We start from the raw sequence: 15,658 nt of genomic DNA on the forward strand, positions 1-15,658 counted from the left end.
CAAGGCTATTATGTAAATCGGCCATTTGTTTGCTACATTGCCGTTATGTAAGCACATTGTCGGCGATGCAATGGAGAGCGCGGGTCGCAGGTTACGTTAGGCTCGCGGTATTAACTCGACATGTAGATCAACTGTAATTCTGCCTTCCTGTACACCCACTTAACACCCCTCTTAATGTTAACACGTATCGTATGCGAATTTCAACTCACGCCCCTGTATAAGACGACGGTTTCAAGGTCCACCGAACAAACTTATGTAACTGGCATCGGTTTGGTTAATCTATGCATATCTAAAAGAAATACAGTCGCAATGACCGTTTGTAAAAAAAAAATATATTTATAAACGATTTTTTTTTAGTGAAATATAAAATCAATATTATTTATATACATGCTCTAATTTCCCTGTATCAAAAATCGTCATGGACTTAAATAAATAGTTGAAATAACTTCAGTACCGAAGTCAGAGATCAAGTACACGTCACTTTATTATTATGATTATACTTTACTAAGTAATCTGTAGGCAAATGACCGATTAGCGTAGGTTTATTTACTTACGCTGACTTTGTTATTGAAATAAATTTAGTGCGATTCAGGTTTGGTTACTTAATTAATATGTATTTTTTTCTATCAGATAACGGTTTTTGTTTTACTTGTGTGGCAGTAGATTATTTTTTTAATTAACAATTTGGCATAATACAGACTCCGCTGAGTATATAGACCTAAATAATTATATAATATTAAAATTAACATATATTTAATTTTATAACAAATTATAACGATTGAGTCGTCACGAAAATAATATAACGGCTCGTAATTTATGTGCCGCGTATTGAAGTTAATGGCTTCATACAGCTTATCTAATTATCCGATTTAAGCTTATGTAACTGCCAAATAAGCGCCATATGCGATAGGAATTACCGATACGGGATTGCATTACCGATAAAGATAAGCTTACGTCGAAAGATATGTATTCTAATAAGATGAGGGCTTAGCCGTCAGTGGTGACGACAAAGAACTTGAATTACGCAGCTGCAAAACTCACGTAACGGTGCAAGTGTCGAATGGTGAGCGGTGTTACGACACGTTAATGCTTCTCTGCTCTCGGACCTATTCTCAAAGTGCCCCTTATTAATCTTAACGGATAAGAAAATTCTGTCAACATCCACGTTATCTTATTTTTGTTTATTGTTTTTTTTTTTGCTTGCGTCTTAAATGTCTAATATAATTAATATGTGGAAATCGTTCTCACACTGTTTGCGCGAATGTAGAGATTGTTAAAAATTATAATCATTTTTCATTTCATCAAATATTGCATGTGTAACTGTTTACATCGTGTTGTGACCTTCCTACGTATGTATTGTGCACGTATTGTAAATAAAATGCTACAGCGCACTATTTATGTGTTTCAAAATTGTTAGCTACGCGCGCTACGGCTTATCTATGTAAGTAACGTATTCTATACGGGCGCTTACTCTCCTCACTTAGTCCGGCCGTTACGTAACGTAACGCAAACTCTGACTTCATTGGGTTACGTAACTCTAGGTTATTATGTAGCGTTGCGAGCAAAATGTCGCAGGTATGGGCTCCTCTGATAAATGATAACGTGTAATTATTGTAACAGTTTACTGGTCACTGGTCTCTTATTAGTGGGAGTTTAAGCCGTAGTCCACCATGCTGGCCAAGTGCGTATTGGTAGACTCCAAAAGACCACACACTTTTTGGACTTTTTAAAAAAAGCAGGCGTAGGTATCGTCACGATGGTGAAGGATAGTTAAAGAAAGTTATAATTAATTTCTGATACGAAAACATCATAGATGCGTGCCTGGGTTTCGAACATCGAACCCGCAGATTATTCTAAACCATAACGGACACTACCATTACAATGTAATAATAAGGTATGTAGCAAATAAACTGTAGCAACGTTTGTAAATGTTGTTCACGCCTGTAATTGGAATTCACATGTGTCTATGTACCATTGGTGAACTACAAAACCTCTTTTAACAATTGTGCTTTGTGTATCTGTTTCTGTGTTATGATTCTTTTAGTGTGTAAATAAATAATTAACAACTTTTAATATGTAACGGGTACTGACTATACGCGGTTTTAAATTATTTTTGTCAATATATCAACCCAGTTACATAGATAGTGATCATATCGAAACTGTCCATTTCGACCTGCGATCCATGAAACTGGATCGAAATATCAGCAAAAAGGAATTGAAACCCCGTATGTATACGTGATATATTAAAATATCTATTCCGCGATAATATTTGTCTAAAGTTACATCCTCTACTGATCGTAGTGCAAATATTATTGTGTTTATTATTATTCATAATAACATTTAATAATAATTGACAGCTACATCGAGGCGGACTGCGCCTTGCCGAAAATTGCGTCGCTCGTCGAATGACTTTATCTCACCCAAAAAGTCTATTTCAACCGCTGGGACTGAATGGCGCGTGCCGATGACTCCACAGGTAAACAAAGTTATTAGCGTATTTAAATATAATTATACTTATGTGTGCACGATGATAATTTTTGCCATGTGACATTGCTTAAATATTTTTCGCTTAATTAAAGCGAGGTCGGATTGTATTTGAAGGAATACGAATACATGATTGTTACGTAAGTATGTGACTTATCTTCAGATATTCACGCGGCATGTAGAAAATATTTATGACCCTTTTTTGAAGGCGATTTTATAGCAATTTTAAACAAAACTTCTATGTTCCTTTTACTCATTGATTTGTTCGTATTTTAATAAATCGTCATAATGTTTAGTTGCCTCATATGTATGTATTTCATAAGAAATCTAATTGAAACTGTTATGAATGTAATTACGAAACTTGCTCTGTGACATGTATTAAGGTGAACTAGTTTTAGTGTAGCGGTTTATTGATACATCGTATGTGCGGTTGCGGTCCTAAATTATTCGCGCGGTATGTGGTTAGCGCTCGCTCTTCATTCCCCAGTCTAGTGTTCTTGTGCCCAATTAAAAACTGGAGCTTACTTTTTCTTGCGATACGTATTTACATACATTTGCGTATGGAGGCAGGTTTTCGTTTATTTGCCATTATTGCCCCCACTAGTAGGCACAGGTTTTAATTCACAGGGATAGAGGCTTAGGCCATCATCCACTGCGCTGACCAAGTGTCAATTCGCAGACTTTACATCCTTGAGAACTTATTTTTTAAAGTCTCAGCCCTGTATGTTTTCCTTCGCTGTTTAAGGTAGTGATAATTAATTTTTATATACCTATATGTTTTATGTGCGTTCCGAAACTGAGACTATCATTTCTTCAATTGTAATGAAAAGTAAAATTTTAATGAAGTCTTTCATTAAAAGTTAAACAAAATATTGGAAATAAGATATGAATTTATCTTCACTTTTGTTATTATGCATTAATTAACATTATTTAGAGGTCAAGTGCAGTTATCTCTCTCTACACCTATGTACTCGTTTACCTGCTAACGTACTTGGTTGAGTTAAGAATAGATTAATATATTTACGAAAACAATATTATTTTTTCCGCAATTAAAATGAGTTCGTGAATATTGTAAAAACAAGTTTTCTGTAGTTGCTATAATTAACAGCTTGTAAGCAAAATAATATTACACACACTAAAAGGAAACAAACACATGTGTGAAATATTATTTTATTTAAGTATTTTTGAACGATTATGGGTAAATCATTTATTAAGGTTCCGTATTCTAAAAGTAAAATAAGGTTAAGTGTAAAAGGGGGTCTCCATACAATAAACCGTACTAGCAAGACAGTTGAAACTTTTACAATACGTATTACTACTATAACTGCTACTATAATAAATACAAGTAAAACAATAAAACATATTTTAAGGCCATTTTAGGCCCCATTTTAAAATGTGCTTCCTAAGGCGTAACGATATTTAGACGTTTTCAAAAATCGCTCTTAAAAGATACACTTCGTAGAGCAAAACATGAATTCGGACTTTTATTAAAAGTTATAATGTATGACGATAACGTCATACATTATATTTATATATTAATAATTATTTATGTAATTATTAATCGAGTGTTCATTGTTACTTATTTTCATTCTCGATATAAAATAATTATGGTTTAAAAACTAAAATCGCACAAGGAAAATCGTTAATCCTGAGGAGATCAGGACAAAATAATTAAAATCGTGTATTGTCATCGGTTCTAGATAAGTATTGAAAATTTTAAATTAATCGGACCGTTCAAAGTGGGTAAAATCGAGTTCAAAGATTTAGTTACATACATACAGGTCAAGCTAATAAAAGCGTGGAAATAAAAAGGGGCCCTGTTTATATCTATCTATCTATACAGACATTGAACGTGTCAGACACGTATCGTGGCAAACTAGTATTGTCATACATAATGTATATTAATAACGTTTTTATTATTATACGTATCGCAACTTGGCTGCGGTGTCACGGCCCATATCTGTCAAGAGTATTGTGTAGAAAAATATGGTATTGTTCGCCACGGCCTGTATGTAGCATGTTCAATGACTGTATATATAAATGTGCATTATAAAACTCAGATATAGCCCGCGTAAAACTGATAGTCCGCTCTGAATTTAGAAATGAATCGCTTCGCCATAATAAATTGTATGACTACACCTGCACGCAACAACTTGAGAACGGACTATCAGATAGGCGCGGAATATACCTACTATGTGATTTTCTCAAGTTTTCAGTTATCATAATCATTTCGTACCTATGTTTGTACCTATGTATGTGAGGGTCAAATCTTGCAACCGAATTTTAAACCAGTTAACTCCATCTGAATCTTGCTTAAACCTTTGATTTGGATGAAAAGGCATGACTACCTTAGTGAATTTATTCTAAATGCAATATGTTGGAACAATTATTTTTATTGCACACCCTTGTAAAAGGTATATTTTTTCTGAGAAGTTCAAAATAACCTTATTTTTGGGAAAAACCATTAGCTTCTAAATAACCTTATTTTTAGATAAAAAGTTAAAAACCCATTAATTTTTATTTTATTACGAAAACACACAGTGTTTAAAAACTAAGTTATATTCCTCGCCAAATTGTTAGTCCGTTCTATGCGATTCAGTTCTATATTCAGAGCGGACTAGCAATTTAACGCGGACTATACTTACAATATAATTACATAGTGCACTATTTAATAGTTTTCGCATTACATTAAGTTAATTAAAAATGTTTTTCGTACGCAGAATCGTTTCAAGCGAGCGCGGGAGCTGTTGTCGTCCGGTCATTACGGCGAGGCGGCGCCGCTGCTCGCGCGCGTGGCGGCCACCACCGCGCCGCTCGCTCGCCTCGCGCGCACTCTGCTCGCACAGGTAAGACATTCTTCTTTACCTTTTGGAAGGTGGTAGAACCCTTTGTGGTTCGACTCCGGCGGCTCCACCGCCGCTCCTATGTCTGCCTAATGACATCAGTGTTAAACGTTGCTGTGTCCCGTTTTGAAGGGTGTGGTAAGGGAGACATACCTTTCCGAGGCATTCCAGCTTAGTCCTCAGTGGTAGCAACGCATCTGTGGCCAGGTAGGTATATCTAATCCTATCTGGGGTTGATTACGGACGTCCATGGGCGGCAGTAGCCACTTACCATCAGGTGGACTGCATGCTCGTCTGCTACTCCTATATTATAAAAAAAAATAACAGCAGTGTTAGGCGCTGCTGTGTTCCGGTTTGGGAGTGGTAAGGGAGTGATACTTTTCCGAGGCGTTCCAGCTTAGTCCTAAGGTGTAGCGGCGCATCTGTGGCCGATATTAGGTGGAAATATCTAATCCTATCTGGAGTTGATGTCCTTGGGCGGCAGTAGCCACTTACCGTCAGGTGGACTGCATGTTCGTCTGCTACTCCTATATTTTATATAAAAAAAAATACGCAAATAATTTTGAAAAATCAGAGGTGCGTGCCTGCAGCTCACGAATTATTACCATACGACTGATGTAATTCGGTCCTGGGGACCTTTTTTTTTTGATCATACCAATAACCTTTCAAGATAATTTATTTTTCGCTCATTTACAACAATTTTTGGTCAGTTTTTGAGCTCTCAGCCTCTCGGGCCGGAGGCCCCGTCAAGGGCCCGTGGCATTTTACTAGTCCTACCACCCTATAGTTACACCACTGATTAATATTTAATGGGTACTCTTTGGCTACGGAGTGTTAATTCCTTATGCATTTTGCCGTTATTTCGGCTTCCAAGAGATCGCGAAATAGATCACGAAAACTAGCCGTGTCGACAATCGTGTATCGTGGTCGTGGTGTACGGTAGTACACCTCGTATATTAAAATATACTTATACTATTTTTTAGGCTTTCGTAGCCAGGATAAAAACGGCACTCTATTCATTCTGCTGTCTGTCCGTCTGTCACAGAACTCGAATCTCTTGAATTGTAATACGTAAATACGTCCTCGGTGCATTTCCTTGGCGCTATGTAAAGCGATCTGTGAGCTCCAACGGAACACGTCATTAGTTCTCTGAATGGGGTCTTCTTTTGGGTTCTACACGGGGAGAATTTTATTTGTTCGGGCTTGCGATTGAATAGAATGATTGAAATCACAATAACTAAATTTCTTTGTGATCATAATCCGAATACACAATAAAACGAAGACACGCTTTCACTTTCTAAATAGGTACTCAAGGATTTTCCAGGGAATAAAATAGTCTATAGGAGGCGTGGTAGGCACCTATGATTAGTTGCACTGCATGCGTTTGGAAATTCTATATTATAACGGAAGTACGGTAAAATGTAATGTTAGAAATACAATACTCCACTTGACAATGCGTAATACTGTCAACTTCAGTGATTTTGTATGCATGTGGACCATAAAATTATTAGTATCAACAAAGCGAGGAAGCTAACGGCAGTCTACGCCTCAGTAGCTTCCTTTTCCGCTATGGGTACAACAAGTACGCGCTCACCTTGTGGTTTCTTAACATCTAGGACATCTAGGCAATGTTATCTATAAATTGCTACGTTTGTTAGCACTTTGTGACGCGTGCAATATACCTATATAATTTTCATAAAATTGCGGAGTAAGTTTCTACATTTACAAAGCGTTTAAATATAACATATATGTATTTACTTACTGTAAAATGTGCAAGATGCATAACAAACTATTCGAGCGACACAAGTCGCAAGTGAAATGCAACTTTAAGAAACAAATAATAAACAATAGCCGTACATTATTCACAAATAAAGCAAACAAAAATATCAACCACATAGATCAGAAACAAAAATGAGAAATCTTAGTCGTGTGACAAAAGTAGGTAGGTACATACGAAATGGAATGCTTATAATTGGTTTCAATTTCATTAGGTAAGAAGCGTGTATCTAAGAGCCGTGGGTTTTGTAAATAAATTAAGAAAATATTGTGGAAAAGACTTAAAAACATAAACGGCTCTACATTAAATAATATTATTGAATGCATACTATGCATATAATACTGCATTCAATAGTATTATTGAATGTAGAGCCGTTTATTTTTTGAAACAATTCATTTACATTTTTTTGTAGATGATTTGTACTATTAAATATAAATGTATTTGTTTTTTCCCGCAGTCTATATCAGCGCTGAGCGTCAACGGCGACCCGCGTCGTATCACCCGCGAGCTGTACCGCTCCATCCGCCTGCAGTCCGCGGTGAGCTGGCTGAAGCCCTCCGACCTGGAGTGCGTGCTGTGCTACCACACGTACACGTGCCCAGTGACCACGCCCTGCGGACACACCTACTGCAGGACCTGCATCGAACGCTCGCTCGACTACAGGAAGAAGTGCGCCCTGTGCCTCCGCCCGCTGGATGACTTCAATCTGGCTGCGGTGAGTCTTCTGACGTGTTTATATTTAAAAGTTGAAGGTGGTAGAACCCGTTGTGATTCGACTCCGGCGGCACCACCGCCATATATATTTCTGCCTCATAACAGCAGCGGTAAGCACTGCTGTGTTCTGGCTTGAAGGGTGTGGTAAGGGAGACATACTTTTCTGAGGCGTTCCAGCTTAGTCCTCAGGGGTAGCGGCATATCTGTGGCCGACCTCAAGTAATCTAATCCTATCTGGGATTGATTACAGATGTCCAGTTGCGGCAGTAGCCACTTACCATCAGGTGGACTGTATGCTCGTCTGCTACTGTATTATAAAAAAAGATTATATAATATAACTCACATATTATGTAACTTTTACATGTATTCGTATGTGTGTAATATGCCATACTGCTATTCAAAATACATCCAAAAATAGTTCTAGATGAATGTCGGCGAATATTCCGATTCCTTTTAACTGAGTATGTACTCAATTAACATACTATGAAATAATACTATGTAATGATATATAGTTATATTTATGAGGTGTTACAAGTATTCATACGCCGCAAAAATAGTTTTTATTAGGTCACCGTCAGCCTTATCACTAGGTTTCAAGTTGACCGAACTATTTTAAAACTGTAAATTGCTGATAAAGTACCACGGACAAAGGTAGGACAATACAGGAAAAATGAGACTAAATGGACACATTGTTATTTGTGCATTTAGGTATTTGGTATATTATAAAATCGCAACCAAGCATTTGTAGGGCGATATCACGCGAATCCTGAATCGGTTACTGCACCAATTGAACATGATAATATAAACATGACAGCTCGCAGGATTCATTTGATTATGAGGACGAGTGCATTGTACTCTTATTGTAAACATGAGCTATATGTCATCGTAGGTGTATATTATACGTATATAAACAATACGAATTGCAACCTGTTTATATAAGCGAAAAGTTGACACAGTGTATAATTTATGCAGTGTTTGCCTTGCAGACGAAATTCGACTATAACTAGTATTAAACATTTTGTGATCTTCTTTTTATGGATACTACTAAGGCTGATCATTCATTGGATACTATTGTGTGAGCAACCGTTGTGTAGGCTACTTTTTTTTTGCTTAAGCTACTGAACAGTCGCTGACGGCGCTGTAGCTCGGGCGTTCAATTTGTTGGTTGAAGGACCGACGAGCGATACATGTTTGATTTTATTCGGAAAATCCGTTCACACTCGATTATCAACGAGTTTGTGTAGATGCCTAATTATGCTACTATGATAAATAGTTGCTGAGTAGTTTGACAGGAGTTTACTACTTGTATCGTTAAAGCTACCAGTCGCTCACGTGATAGTAGCAAATAGGCCGTCAGCCTAAAGCTTGTCAGTAGGCAGCAAAGAAAAATAAATCGATTGGTAAATAAAAGAGAAAAGCCTCGCCTTTTCCTTTTTATATACAGATCTTGCTTGTTTTTTGATAATTTATTCTGCAACGACCGTTCACATCGTAACCGTTTCGCGATCAAATCGAAATAAAAAGACGTATGTGTTCATCAAATAATAAACAGATTCAAACACGATCTATAAAACGTTACTAATTGTGGCCATTACTGGGCGAAGTGTGTTTATGTAACAAAGCCCTCGACGCGTCACCGGTAATCTAGATCACACAGACGTAAGCCACTTATATCAAAACTTAACTAATCATAAAAACGTAGGCAGGTATGGGGACTAGCGATGGTACTGAAAACTGTGTTAAATGTGTTGTTTATATTAGAATTCAGCATTTCAATTTTATCATTTGATGTCACTCCCACAATTTAGGCGAATCTATCGATATCTCATATATTAAACTCCGTTAAGCCCTTTAGACTGAAGGGCGTGCCAAAGAATGTCACATACATACATACACTCGAAAAGCGACGAATACCTCCTTAGTCAGGTAAAAATACAAGTATATTAGCCGAAATACAGATGCTACTAGTGCAAACTAAACAATCGAAACACAACCTCCACTATCATTATGATAACATCATTTAGTTAAACCGTTACACATACCTACGTGTAATTACTCGCTCCTAATTCCGTTTATCTGTAACTGTAAAGTTAATTCAAACACGAGATCGTTTCAAAAGTTCAAAATAAACGTAACCTAATTAGTCGTAAGTTTATGAAATTAGCAAAAGTTCTATTTAAGTCTGACCCTGTTCTTGCATAACAGGTCAATGTAATAATTTCAAAAGTTCAAAATAAACGTACCCTAACCCTAATTAGTCGTAAGATTATGAAATTAGCATAAGTTCTATTTAAGTCTGACCCTGTTCTTGTATAACAGGTCAATGTAATAACTTCAAAAGTTCAAAATAAACGTAACCTAACCCTAAAACCTAATTAGTCGTAAGATTATGAAATTAGCAAAAGTTCTATTTAAGTCTGACCCTGTTCTTGCATAACAGGTCAATGTAATAATTTCAAAAGTTCAAAATAAACGTACCCTAACCCTAAACCCTAATTAGTCGTAAGATTATGAAATTAGCATAAGTTCTATTTAAGTCTGACCCTGTTCTTGCATAACAGGTCAATGTAATAACAGTTGGGAGCGATCGCGTCACGCTTGTTTCTGATGTAACAAGAAAGCCTAAGCTGTCGTATTATAATATCGGTTTACGTCTGGGTGGACGTTTTATGTTTATCGTAAGGTGTCTGTATTTGTTTTGATCTTTACGTTATAAGAAGTAGATAGAAGTATATTATAAAATTTACACATTACAATATTTGCATATTTTAACAAATATTGTTGAGTAAAAAATATTTCAATAACGTATTAATTTGACAATGGAACACTGTCAAATTAATACATTATTGAAATATCTTTAAAATGAACGAACTCGTTAAAATGGATTTTTTTTTCGACATTTTTAAACCACGCCGATAAATAAATAAAGTAATAAAGCCGAGCAGAATGTTTCGTACGTTTGAATTCCCTTATCACTGAAAATACCAATCGGTTTATTAAAAATTACTTGTAAATTCGACATGTCATTTGTTGGAGAAGGGTTAAAGCTATTATTTATAAAAAATAATACTGGAGAACTAGAAAGATCTATCTGTACAATGCGCCGTCATAGACACGAGAGGTCCGGTAAAATGGTTTTGATCATTGAAATTTTCTAGTATGGAGAGTGGGAGTCGAAGCACGTTAGGGTGATGGAAGAGTGCATAAAATAACCTGTTATAAATCACGTATCCACAACTTATCTATAAGTCACTTGAGAAACATGAACACAATTACCATTGCTTATATTTTTCAGACCCGTGAAACGGAGTTTGTCAGCGCTGCATTGGCTGCCATTGATGCTGTCAGCGCGCCTCCTCCGCCAGACCCTGACGTCATTCCGATCTTCGTGTGCACTGTGGCTTTTCCATCGTGAGTATTGTTAAATTATTCCGACTAATGGCTGCGGGTTTCTATTAACAAAATAACAGAGTGGTTCTTCACAATAATGCTTCAGTGCTAACCTAACCTAACTTAACCTAATATGCTTGTATTAGGAAAGGAGTTTCCTTCCGAAATAAATCAATCCATAGATAATGAAAACAATGGAATAAATATTTTTGGGAATTTCAGATTTATTTATGCCTTGATTGATGCTTTGATTAAAAAAAACAAAATTCTTCATCCAAAAATTAATTCATTGTTCGATTAATCGATCTCTCATCGACTTGTGTAGTTATTATGAAGCAGGTCTTCAGTTTTTAAGGGGTAGTTAACGAAATGGACTCATGGAGTAACGTAAATAAGTCATCTGATAGGAGTTCTAATAGAAGCTGAGACTACAAAGGTACTGCAGCTTATCTGAACTAAGTATTAATTCCAAATCATAACAAGTCATTATGTATACTGCCGTTAGAAGGCAAAATTGTTATCTTAGTAACATATAGTTACGGGTGGTAATGAAAGGTACTATACTCTGATTCATAATTAGGTGTCCAAAATGTAAACAAAGGTGTTGACCTATCAAGAAAATACGTTAGAAATGGTAGTTTTTATTTTTGTCGATATTTAAGTAATACAACAATAATAAAATAATAATCTAAATAAATTAAGATTAATTCACATTTTCTAATATTTATATCACCTCAATTTCGTTCCATACGGTAATAATAATAAAAAACAAGATTTATGGTAGAAAATTAAATTGTGATAATGGTTACACAATCGGGATCAAAAACATTTTTTGTGCCGCCATTTTAAAGTTTCGTAGTTGATATTATTCATTTTCGTGATCGTGGTCCAACTCGAATGTTTTCTAGTTTTCATAGCGCGTTTTTTAAATTGTGTGCAGTTATTAAGTTTATGTTTTTTGTTGAGTTTGTGAAAGTTTTCGTTTCTTGGTAATTTGTTAGGGTTTGCAATACCTGTAAACGTATTTTGACAATGACATTTCTTTGTTTACATTTTGGACACCTAATTATGAATCAGACTATAGAAATTTTATTGTATAGACTATCTTGCATGTGTGCCACTAGGCAATAAGGTAATCATGGGCTTTGAACAACTATGTACATTCAACAAATGTAACATACAGGGAACAAGAATGAACCTATCATTAAGGTAATTTGTAACATATACATGTGATAAGACCTTGTTAGTAATTATGGTAAATGGTAAATAATTTGCAAAATTGTATATTCTCATATATTCCATCCGCCCGTGGACTCATTGCTATAAAACGAATAGTGATTTAAAGTGAAAATGAGAGGGTGTGAACCTACAATTTACATATTGTCAGGTTATTGCAAGAACATATTAATGCCTGTTATTAATAAGGCAATTTATCTAATGTTTTGCATACACGATATGTACGCTTGACTATCTCTGCTCTACAAGACCTTTTCTAGATCCATTTTTGGTAGGCACAAATGGTGTCATGTGCGAAATGTTTAATAACCATTAATCCTATTTGATTGTAATGATCCATCATGAATAATGAAATTATTAACGAATGGATGTTACATTACCCTAATAATATATATGTTGACTAAATCATGACGCAGCGTCGCTTACAATGTTTAAAATGATTATATCTAATATTGAATCAATACGTCATTCATGTATGTCTTACGTATAGTATCACTGATTACATGATTACACAGTAATCTTATTTATACACTTGTCGTGTTTGTTTACAATAACACATTATTATGAGCTAGTCAATTTGTACTACTTAACATGATATTGTTTTATATAATGTCTATTGAAATACTCGCAATTGATATGTGGCCAAGTTTTAGCGAATCTAAATTCGTATATAAAAACAATTGACTTCTGTAAATGAATAAACAACATCACTTTACTAATACGTATTTCTGCCGTATATTATTAGTGCTACAAAGATAGAAGACATGCTACAGTTAGTATCGATCGAAGAAATCGTTGCTTTACAATAGACACATATAGTCTGCGCCAAACTGCTACTCCGTTCTGAAGTTATTGCGAGCATGTGAAGTCACACAATTTACTATGGCGATGCGATTCATTTCTATATTCAGAGCGGACTAGCAGGTTTGCGCGGACTATACATGCATGCGGTTAAACGCTAAACGTAGGAAGCATTCGTATGCTAGATGCAACAACTGAACACGAAATACGCGATATAGCATTAATACAGTTTTCAATACTACTTCATGAGTTGCTAAATCGCGAATCGTATATGATAAAAGTAGCATGTTTATTAAGGCCGTACCCTGTTGTAAATTTGAATGGTAACTAAGTTCGCAGTGCTAACAACACAACCAAGGGTATGAATGATCATAGGTTCGCTCAATTTTTTTGGTATTGATTAGTTATTATTGGCCCACGCCCTAATGACCATTTACTATCATTCGCATAGTACTTATATTGCAAAAACTTCAGATTTTGTTGCAGTCAACCGTATCGTATTATAAATTAATATTTCATTTCAGTATCCCGTGCCCTCTGTTCATCTTCGATCCTCGCTATTGGATGATGATTCGCCGTATCCTGGAGTCCGGCTCCCGTAAATTTGGCATGGTCGCCTACGAGAGGGACCGCTCCTATTCCGACTACGGCACGGTAAGTCTGAATATTTTAGTTTGGTAGATCAATAAATCGGGCCTGTGTAAGATATATCCTAGCAGTTTTCATTGTTAATACGGTCGTGTTTTTTTTGTATAATATAGAAGTAGCAGACAGGCATGCGGTCCGCCTGATTGTATAAGTGGCTTCTGCCGCTCATGAACATCTGTAATCAAGCCCAGATAGGATATTACATGAGATATTCGACCACAGATGCGCCGCTACCCCTGAAGACTAGCTGGCACGCCCCGGAAAAGTATGGCTCCCCTACCACTACTGTTATGAGGCAGAAATAAGTGTGCCGGTAGTGCCACCGGAGTCAAACCACAAAGGGTTCTACCACCTTCAAAATAATGTTGATATATAAAGACCAAATTTCCCAATCTATAGAAAACAAACACTTTATATTTAATTACTTAACAACATGAATGCATGTAATATGCTTTGTAAACTTTACACCTAAGTTCTAATGAGAACTTAGGTGTAAAGTTTACAAAGGAAGGAAAGGACCCATGCTGTGTATACGCTTTGATTTTTAATATATCCGCTGTCATAACTGCTGTCACACAAAACTGTTTATTCGCAGGTGCTGGAAGTTTGCGATTGCGTGCATTTAGAAGACGGGCGTTCTATCCTGTCCACTGTTGGCGTGTCCCGGTTCAGAGTGATTGAGAGAGATGTGCACGATGGGTGAGTAAAGCGAACTCGTTTACATATATTTAAAGCAAAACAGTAGCTATTTGGAATTTATGTGCCGTTTTTAAAATCCATTCATTTATGCCAGGGGTTCTTAAATTCTTCTTGACTATAAACTGCTTTACATATTTTTAACTAATACTAAACATACTTCAAAGTAACATACAAAGGTTTAAATTCTTCAATTAAAACAGGTTTATGCACTGGTTCAAAAATACTAATATAAGCATATTTATGTGCGTATAACTGAATATGTCGGCTAAATACCAAATTTTATATAAACAGGTGCGACGTGGCCCGCATCCAGCCGCTGGTGGACGTGACGCCGTCCGACGACATGATATGGGAGTTGCGCGTTATGGCGACGCAGATATCGTACAAGGCGCTCGTGTGGCTCGATAGCATGAACCGCGCGGTGCGGGCGGAGATCGAGGCGGCTTTCGGCCCGATGCCGCACTTCGACTCGGGCGACGACTGGTGGGAGCGGGTCGACGGGCCCAAGTGGCTGTGGTGGTTGATCGCGATCCTGCCACTCCGGTCTGAGATTAAGGTGAGTCGTGGTTTTGAGTTATCGCATTTTTTTAGGATACAATCGGAAGTCTGTTATAGTCTGCGCTAAACTACTAGCCCGCTCTGAAACTGTGCGCAGGTTTAGTTAGCATATACTCCGTAGCGTATGAGCACACTAGCGCAGCTATGTACCCGTGGGTAAGAGCGGGCAGCGGAGGGTGCCGCAAGGATCCTGCGCTGTCTTCGTCCCGCTAGTACCTACAATTTGCTAGTGCGACGCGACTCGTTTTTTATATTCGGAGCGGATTAGCAATTTGGCGTGGACTTTACTAAGTTTATGTCTGTGCGTCCGTCCGTCCGTCACAGAGCTCTATTTTTAAAAAACGTAATAGATAGACACTTAAAATTTTACAGGGAATTTTAAAGAATACCTACCACATTAATTATGTTTAGATATACCTTACTATAAACTTATCTTAATTTTATTTCAATAATAGGTTCGGAGGTTTTATGAATATAATAAACACCTGTCTTTCTGTTTACTCTGTCG

The 15,658-nt window shown here is 36.6% G+C and overlaps 1 protein-coding gene across 2 annotated transcripts in view; it reads left to right on the forward strand.

The window, feature by feature from the left end:
* LOC140743580 (uncharacterized) overlaps nucleotides 1-15,658 on the forward strand; it is a 35,119-nt gene that overhangs the window by 14,113 nt on the left and 5,348 nt on the right. For both annotated transcript variants that reach the window (XM_073074978.1, XM_073074979.1), the window contains 7 exons: nucleotides 2,358-2,476; nucleotides 5,205-5,330; nucleotides 7,562-7,819; nucleotides 11,114-11,229; nucleotides 13,770-13,899; nucleotides 14,489-14,592; nucleotides 14,884-15,148. In XM_073074978.1, coding sequence (XP_072931079.1) covers nucleotides 2,358-2,476; nucleotides 5,205-5,330; nucleotides 7,562-7,819; nucleotides 11,114-11,229; nucleotides 13,770-13,899; nucleotides 14,489-14,592; nucleotides 14,884-15,148 — 1,118 coding nt within the window. The remainder of the gene's footprint in view (nucleotides 1-2,357; nucleotides 2,477-5,204; nucleotides 5,331-7,561; nucleotides 7,820-11,113; nucleotides 11,230-13,769; nucleotides 13,900-14,488; nucleotides 14,593-14,883; nucleotides 15,149-15,658) is intronic.

The sequence above is a fragment of the Epargyreus clarus genome, unplaced genomic scaffold, assembly GCF_041222505.1.
Source record: "Epargyreus clarus isolate Ecla_fem2 unplaced genomic scaffold, WU_Ecla_fem_2.2 ptg000007l, whole genome shotgun sequence".
In the NCBI taxonomy this organism is placed as follows: Eukaryota; Metazoa; Arthropoda; class Insecta; order Lepidoptera; family Hesperiidae; genus Epargyreus; species Epargyreus clarus.